Raw genomic sequence first — 9,405 nt, forward strand, 5'->3', positions numbered from 1 at the left:
TTTTTTGAAATGTATCGCAAAAAGACCAGCAGTATTCAACCGCTTAAAAGACATTTTCCCAAGACTAAGTAACGCCAAAATTCAGGAAGGGGTTGTTAATGGTCCCGACATACGGAAACTAATGAGTCGTCAAGATTTTGACCAAGTTCTGACAGACCGAGAATTAAATGCATGGCTCGCATTGAAAGCAGTCATTAAAGGACTTTTGGATAAAGAACGCAAACACAACTACAGGCAATCTGTTGCAAACATATTGGCAGCTTTCGATGAAATTGGGGTTAATACATATGTCGTACAAAATTCATCTCTTGCATCAGCATCTTGATCAACTCGCTCAACAGTTGCCAACTGAATCTGATGAGCAAGGCGAACGTTAGCACCAAACTGCGCTTCCATTTGAAATAAGGTAACTATAGAGTGTGCATATTTAGAATTCCTAGATTTTTCTAATATCTTTGTCAGAGTGCACAATTTAAACATGTTAACGATTGAAAACTATTTTAGTTTCAGGTACAGAGGAAAGAAATCTCCAGATGCAATACTCGCTGAAATTTGTTGGTGGTATAAAAACACCTTTGAAGAAGAGGAAGACGAGGAAGAAGGGGAAGACAAAGATGAAATTCCAGAGTATATGTTGGACGAAATTATTGACATTTCTGATGATGATGACGATGACCAAGATATTAGAGAGAGCAGTGATGTTGATCCACAGCCGCCTGCTAAACGGCAACTGGCCAAATCATTAATTTAATTTATTTAATTTTTTTACTTAAAACTTTCCATAACTAACATTTCAAAATTATATTTTTTTCCATATTTTTATAATTACTTTTTCAATGTTTCTTCAAAACCAACACTGAAAAAATTGGTACATAAGAAATGAGAAGTAAATTAATATTAAGCTGGAAAACGCAAGTTTTGTATTATGATTGTTTTCTTTTCAAATGAAATTTATTGAAGAAACTGAGAAGCATATTATAGACCAAACAGAAAGCAAAAAAGACTTAGTTTTGTGGAAAATATGTTCAAGAGGCATGAAAAAAAATTTCCAACATTTCGCTTCATAAGCACTACAAAAATTTTCTAAATCAATTTTTTTTTTATTTTAATTGTTGCACAGGTCTCTAGCAATAAATTGGCTTTAACAGATTTAATTAGTCGACGAGTTATAGCCAAAAAACCATATAAACAATATGCTGAAAATCGGCATTTGACTGCAAAGTTCGAAGGTCGATTAAAAAAAAAATTCGAACTAACATAAACAAACGCCGCGATACGGGTCTTATAATTTAGCCTCTGTTTTCACCCCTCACTCTCAGAATTGGCCTAACTTTTGCTAACCTGAATGTGTTCCACGGTGCAATTTTACGTAAAAATCAAAACCCAACAGAATTCTACATGTGAAGTGCTATGCGTTGGGTAACGGCTTACACGCAAAGTCCAAGATTCCTTACGTGACAACTCTCATGCAACGCTAACAGGTCTATTCTGCGCTGGTAATAAAAAGTTTGTAACCGGTAAATAAAGTTCCTTTCAATTTTTAAACCCTTTTCGCATTCTGTGTACTCTTGTAACCGGTAAATTTTGTTACCATCTCATAAGCTGGTAATAAACTATTGCCCCGTGAAATATGCAGAATTTTCACAATTCTTCATATCTGAATTGCTGAATATTTTAACTGCATTACCAACGTTCCTAGAATCGCGGTGACAAGAACTGGTAAAATTTTTTGGTAATAAAATTTTCCGGTTACTAAATTTTTGGTAACGTGCAGAATAGACCTGTAAGTATACATAACTGAGCTATAGCTGTGCTTTCAAATGTTCAGTTTGAATCAAGCCAAATTACACGACTGATACATTTGTTCAAATTTTTTATTGGGCTGAACATATTCTCCATCCTGTGATCGGTCGAACAAACTTTTCGCAAGCTACCAACTTTTTAGCTTTTTATTTTCAACCATTCGGTATTCGGAGCTTCGAGGGCCTCGGGCGGGGTAGTGGTGGCAAACTATGGATGGTCGCGACTATCGATAGTGGGCGATATTTTTTTTAAACTATCGATAGTCTATCGATAGTCACCTATTTTGAAAAAGATAAAAAATCTAATTGGGGGGTATTCATAGTCAAAATTAAGTTGGTACTTAAAGTTGGTTGTAACTTTATTCACAGATAACCCATCCAAAATTATGCCAAAAAGCTACAATTAGCTTTAAATACCAACTTAATTTTTACTATGAATACGCTCAATTGCGTTAAATATAGTTTTTCAAAGACCATGAGGACCTACCTTAGTAATGAACGTATTATTCAAAAAACTTAACATATTTACCTATTCTAGTTTTTAAAGCCAATTGTTTTTATTTAAGAAACATAGCATGTCAACATTTTTAGGTTTTAGTTGCGACCTTTTTTCGTTTACTATTAAAGCTGCTTTACTGAACATTCGTTCCGATCCTACTGATGACGCTGGAATACATAAATATTTCAGCACGCACTCATTTAAGGGCAAGAAATCTTCTTCTGCCAGCTTTTAATATAAAAACGAAAAATTAATAAGGTTTTTTTTTAAATAACCACGAAAACTATACCTTCCAGTAATCCAGGGGGTTTGTATTTTGGGCAGCATTTTTCCTCTCCAAGTACTGGCGCTTTATTAAAATTGAATCTGCCCGTTTTGACAACCTTTTGTTTCTATTTTTTTCATGTAGAAATGAAAAAAGTGTATCTTCACCTTCCGGTGCTTCTTGTTGGGAAGGTGGTTGCGTGTGTGAATGTCCCTTAAAATGCATAATTTCAGTTTCAATTAAATTTGATGTTTCGTTAGCAATATTTTCAGATATGAAAGCTTCTTTTTACCTTCCTTTTATTAACTCGGGATGTAACTATGTAATCTTGATGCGCCTAAAAGATGCAGCGATTTTTATTCTCAAGTTACATACCTGATGACAGTACGAATGGCAATTATAATAGGGAGGTTTTAGTTTTTTAAACTATAATTTTATTTAAATCGTGGATCAAGAATCGTTGCCATTCGTGTTGGCGTTCTAGTTTCATATATAATGAGTCGTTTTTTAATTCCCTCCAATAATTTAGAGCAAAGATTGATACCATGTTGACTTTTAAAATTTTTCGCTTGCTCCATCATATTGCGTTCACAAGCGGAATAATACGGGATACTGTTACATAATTTCCGCTGCATTTTTCTGTTATAGTTAGAAACGGAAGAAGTAGTTTTTCTATTTCCTCTAACGCTTGTATTTCATCAGCTGTAAGAGTCGGGGGCGCTTTTGGAGTAGATAGTAAAACGCTTGATATTGCAGTACTTNTAGCTGTAAGAGTCGGGGCGCTTTTGGAGTAGATAGTAAAACGCTTGATATTGCAGTACTTGTCTGAAGAATCCGTTGAATCATAATATACGTGCTGTTCCATCTCGCTATGACATCTTGCTTTAGTTTTAGTGGCCTTTCTGACCGTTGCTCTAATTTGAACTTCTCCATAGCTGTTGTGCTGCTTCTGAAAAATGTGACAATTGTTTTGCACTTCGAAATCAGAGATTGCAACACAAACTCCTTCAACCCGTCCTGAACCACCAAATTCAAGGTGTGGGCTACGCAAGGCAAATGCCGCAATTTTAGCAATTCGCATGCCTTTGTCATGGAGGATGCGTTATCTGTGGTAACACAGCACACTTTATTAAAAATCGACCATTCCATTAAAACATCATGTAAAGAATCTGCAATGTTTCTTGCTGTATGATTTGTTATATCATTGAGTTTTTTTGTGGACAACACTGCGTGACGAAAATTATATTCTTCATCAATAAATTGGCAAGTGACTGTTATGTAGGCTTCATTATTCATTGATGACCAGCAATCTGTTGTTATTGCAACATTTCCGACGTTGCTTAGAATGTCAAACAATTTCGCTTTCCGGCTTTCATACAAATTTGTGATATGGATATTTTTCAATGTATTTTTGTATCCAACACCTTTACGAATTTACGAAATGCATTGTCATTAACAATATTGAACGGGTGAAAACTTTCAGTCACTAACTGCGCCAAAGCAGTGTCTATGTCCTTTTTACGTTTAGATGACGAATCGTACTCCACAGCTCTTTTAAAATATGAATCGATTGAATTATAACTGGAGCGATTCGATGAGCTGGTACTGGGTGTGTTGTCTCTATCCGATGCTGGGTGCATCCGCTTTAAGTGATCGCGTAAATTGGATGTGTTTCCGCTAGTTTTATATTCTTTAGAGCATTGTAGACACTTTGCCAATTTTTTGTCATCAGATTGCTTAAAGTATTTCCAAACCTTCGCAAAACTTATTTTATTTAGTATCCATGTCAAAATATTAATCTTTTATTTCCTACCATTGAAAAAGATTTGCATCTTTTCGAAGTGCCTTCAATCACACACACATCATCTTCTTCCGAGGAACAGGAACATGTGACAGTTTTGCTTTTGTCTAAATGAAATGGGTTATTTTAAAATGTGCTCTAATTTATGTAGATAAGATATATACGTATTTCGCTTGCCAAAAAATTATCCATTTCTGATAAATCTTGCAAAGAATTGAAACTATATATACGTAAAATGATGTTATATTGCTGGTTCTTTGTTTCTCACAATAGACATATATTCGTTATGAAAGAAACGTTAGGCCAACATAGTTGCCATATATTCTTTTATATAAAAGTATTGCCGCTTTATAAAAGGCACATTCACAATTTTTGTGTCTCAATTTTGGAAAATGTTCGATAGTGAAAATACTTGATGGTTTTTCAATACTATCGATAGTGAAAAAAAAACCAAAACTATAGATAGTATCGATAGTGCCATCGATAGTTTGCCACCACTAGGACGGGGTACCTCAGGGGAAGCCTAAATGGCGCGCCACCGCGGCGAGAAAGGCGCATTCGGAATGCCGCATGGCCGACAAAATTTTAGAGTTGTTCTGAACCCCAGAAATGTAGAAATGTAGGATTTTAAGAAACTAAAAACTTGAAAAAAGGCAAAATGAGATTTGAAAAAACAAACAAAAAAGGCATACATATTTTAATCTTGTTATGTATTTCCTTTATGTGCAATGTGCATGTCTAATTAAAGATATTAAAAAATACATATAGTGGTAAAAAAATTATAGCCGAACCACTTCTTGCCAAGTTTTAACGTATTATTTTCGTTGTTATTTAGGTTTGGTTATTTTTTTATAATAATATAGTTGATTCTTTAACAAAACCCCTCTAAATCAAAGGTTCCAAATTTGTGCAATATTAAAAAAATTCAAGAAACTTTCGTACAAATTTCGAGGTCTTTTTTAAATTCTAAAAAATAATCGTAGTTTTTAGCCATTTGAAACTTTATTCTACTAGAATTCAATGGGCTACAAAACTGCATACTCGGAATCCAATTAAAAAAATCCAAATGTTTACGAAAATTTGTTGATTTTTTTTTTTTAATTGCAGACACTTTTAAGGAAGTGGCACTCGATTGGTACATTTGTACATTTTTATATTCGGCTATTGGTACAAAATAAAAAAATGGGAATTTTTTTTTGTAGTCAAAATATTGGTACAATACAGCGATGTTCTATTGAAAAATTTCAACAAATTAATTTCCGTGATAGGGATAAAGAAAAATATTTGGGTATTCACACAATTGGGATACGATATGCACCAAATTTCGGCAATCGTGTGACACTGCCTTTAAACTTGTATTTATACGGATGTTGTTAAAGAATGAACTATAAAAAAAATAACCAGAATTAAATAACAACAAAAATGATATTTTTAAACTTGCGAAAATTTGGTGCGGCTATAATTTTTTCGACTACTGTACATTAGACTGCATCACCAAAAAAAGTTGCGGCTTTTGTGGCGGGACTACCAAACCTGGTACATTTTAAGACTTCTTCCAAAATATTTCGGAAAAATATTAAGATTTACGAGAGCAGGACCGGTTTGAAAATACCTCTAAAAATGGAGTTTTTTATGAATAAAAATAGTCTCTTAAATGATTTTTTGGAACAAAATCCCCTCAGACGACAAAACAGTTTAAGCTTAAAAAATCTACATAAATTATTAAAAAATTGTATCAACGGAATCATAATAATGAGATTTTTGATGATGTTTTTCAACTTTTTTCAAAGTTTTGTGTAAGAAAAAGTTGAATAACTGCTTCAAAACTTTACCGATGTAGACTTGTGAGGTATCAGTGTGAAGGCATTTTCTCACCCTTTTTTACTTCTTTTTTTATCAAATACCAACACAACTTAATTCAACATGGAATGAAACGCGTTTATCTTACCTTCCTCTTTCATACTTTGAATGAGCTCATTCGCAAAGAAATTAAAAGGGTGAGAAAATACCTTACCAATGGTACCTCATATGTCTAAATTTGTAATTTTGGCTTAGTTATTCAAGTTTTTCTTAAACCAGTCTTTGATAAAAGTTTAAAAACAGCATCAAAAATCTCATTATTATGATTCCGTAAAACAATTTTTTGAAATATTTTTTAAAAAACTTTTTACGCTTAAACTGTTTAGTCATCTGGCATAATTTTTTCAAAAAATATTTAAAAAAAAAACTTTTTATTGATAAAAAAACTAAATTTTTTGAGGTATTTTCAAATCGGTCCAGCTCACGTAAATCTTAATATTTTTGCTAGATATTTTGGTGGAAGTCTGTTATGGGTTACTGTTCGCCGCACAAAAAAATAAATACTTTATTCTTCGGCGTATAGCGCTCCCGGTAGCGTGCCATAAATTTCACCATCTGATAATTTTTCTAGAGCGTATGGCAACACCAAAACTTCATGGAATGTCTGCCATTTTGCGATGCTGTGTTCCCTCCGGACGGGTGTCGCTAATTGTCACTAGTTCCTCAGGTCTGTTCGCCTACTTTTTTATGGTTAATAAAAGTTTACCAGCGGAGGCTAGTGATAGTTGGTGACAGCTGTCTGTAACTGCCGTCTTCACAGGATGGAATTTATAACTTGACGCATCTGTTGGAATGTGGGGCACAATACATATCTTGGCATCTATTCCGATAACTTGGTAATTTGACAGCTATGTTTCCCTTTGTACTAAAACATTCTGGCGGAAACATTATCGATATTCCGATATAGTATGTGTGCCAACCGGTAACTTTTATCCATGGTGAGACGGTGGGGAAAATTTTCTACGGTGTACAAATAAATAGTTTCTGGCTGTGCCAAACGAAAAGGAAAATTTCGACAAGTGAAAAACCACACAAACGCTCGTGCAGAAGCTCTATTTTGTGTGTTGCTGAAATTGTTGAATTTACATCTATTTTATTAACCGACTTCCAAAAAAGGAGGAAGTTATCAGTTCGTCGGAATATTTTTTTTTTTTTTTTTATGTATGTTACCGCATAACTTTGCACCACGTCAACCGATTTCAATAATACTTTTTGCAACGGAAAGGTAGTGTCTCCATACTAACTTGCTTTAGATCCGATCATTGCATCATGAAATATATAGATATAGATGCACAACGGGGTCATGGTAACCCCGGACAGCCTCGAACATTCTTTTGACATTCCTCCTTGCACTGCGGAAAATTCCCGGTGGAAGAATAACGGAACCAGTCCAAATGACGCAGTGCCCGTTATTTTTCCAACCGGAATAACTAATTTCCCTCAGTGCAAGGGTATAAAAACCTGCTGGCAACCCCACAGTCAGCCATTTATTCTCAGACTCGCCAACCGAACGTAGTGGAACGGGCGGAAAGTGAACAAGAAAAAAAAAATAATAACTAAGTGTAGTAGAAAACATTTAGCACGAATTCTACATTAAAAACCAAAACTTACGGTGGTGTGTAAATTGTAAATGCCTAAAATTGAGGCATTAACAAATACGTGAGGTGACTTTCAAATGCGGTTCGGTCTAACTCCTAACGCGCAAAACTATGTGGAAAAAAAGCTAACTTAGCTAATAAATTTAATGTGCCCGAGTGCACCTCGAGCTTCAGCAACAGCAAGCACGCTAGAGCCACACCAAACACCTTAATAAGGTGCCAGTCGGAGGAGCAGCACCGATACCGCGTGCCGGCAAGCACCACCACTAACCACAAGCCCCTAGCACCGTGGGACAACCGTCAGCATCAGCCACAAACAAGGTAAGTGTTCCTCAGCATAAGTGGTGATAATGAGCGTTTCTCCAGGTTTCATAAGAATTTTCTTGCTCTAAGTTACTCCATTCTGCTCCAGCTTTCTGTTATGTGAATGAATTAGCTTGGAGCAAGAAACCACGCTTACCTTGCAATTGGCAAATTAAGCAACATGCGACTGGGGTACAGTTTGGATAGTAGTGCATAGTAATGATTTTTGTGGTGCTGGGTGCAGACGNACTGGGTGCAGACGCGATGCCCGGATCTAGGGAGGCTTTAGCATACGCGTGTAGCAAAAGAACTAACTTAAATTTAAAACAAAAATTTCAATTTCCGAGCAATAGGTTACTAGGCTGCAATTTAGTTGGGTATCCCCAGAGTTCCGCATTAAGGTAGCCAGGGAACAGGAGGGGCAGTTCTACTGATTGCAAATATATAGTTCTAGCTGCCGGAGCCTTGTAGGTTTTTTTTTAAGTTATGTGTTGTTAAATTTATTAATAAATTCGGTTTGAAGTGGGCGCCTTTTGGTAAAATTCGACGGTGCAAANAGTTATGTGTTGTTCAATTTATTAATAAATTCGGTTTGAAGTGGGCGCCTTTTGGTAAAATTCGANAACCCAGAGTTCCGCATTAAGGTAGCCAGGGAACAGGAGGGGCAGTCCTACTGATTGCAAATATATAGTTCTAGCTGCCGGAGCCTTGTAGGTTTTTTTTTAAAGTTATGTGTTGTTCAATTTATTAATAAATTCGGTTTGAAGTGGGCGCCTTTTGGTAAAATTCGACGGTGCAAAAATACTCGGAATGGCCTAAGATTTTATTCTAACAAAAAGAAAAAAAAATTTTTGACGGATTTCCTGTTGTGCGGGGGAAATGTTCGGTCATTTGTATAAGGATTATTTTCACAAAGAAAATAATTAAATTTGTGTTAGGCCATCAGCAGTATTTTTACTCCAAAATCCACCTCCAAATTTACAGAAGGAGTGCATATTTCAAACCGCAATCTTTTTTTTGATTAAAGTGCAATCCTCTTACTAGACGTAGATGTTGAAGTTTCCTTGGTTCGGATCGCGTGGTTGGACACGATAACCCAAAATCATTGTACAAATAAACGAACCACCGCACGCAAACTGTTTTACTTATGCATTTTCCTACAAACAAAAATTTTATAAAATGAAAATGTAGTAGTTTATCTTAAGCGGATGGTTCTTGTCATAAATACTTAGTTTTGAGCTTATATTTATGTATATTTATATATATATATTTTTTTT

At 35.1% G+C, this 9,405-nt stretch overlaps 1 protein-coding gene across 1 annotated transcript; it reads right to left on the minus strand.

Annotated features, from left to right (window-relative positions):
- Positions 1–3,966: 3,966 nt before the first annotated feature.
- On the minus strand, positions 3,967–4,718 carry LOC108361472 (zinc finger BED domain-containing protein 1-like). Its single transcript, XM_017614090.1, has 2 exons — positions 4,380–4,718; positions 3,967–4,320 (listed from the first exon to the last, which is right to left on the minus strand). The coding sequence occupies exons 1-2, from the start codon at positions 4,380–4,382 to the stop codon at positions 3,967–3,969; spliced, it is 357 nt and encodes a 118-aa protein (XP_017469579.1). The 5' UTR covers positions 4,383–4,718.
- Positions 4,719–9,405: the final 4,687 nt, after the last annotated feature.

Source organism: Rhagoletis zephyria, unplaced genomic scaffold (assembly GCF_001687245.7).
Source record: "Rhagoletis zephyria isolate East Lansing unplaced genomic scaffold, Rhagoletis_zephyria_1.1 Rzeph_scaffold_00771, whole genome shotgun sequence".
Taxonomy (NCBI): Eukaryota; Metazoa; Arthropoda; class Insecta; order Diptera; family Tephritidae; genus Rhagoletis; species Rhagoletis zephyria.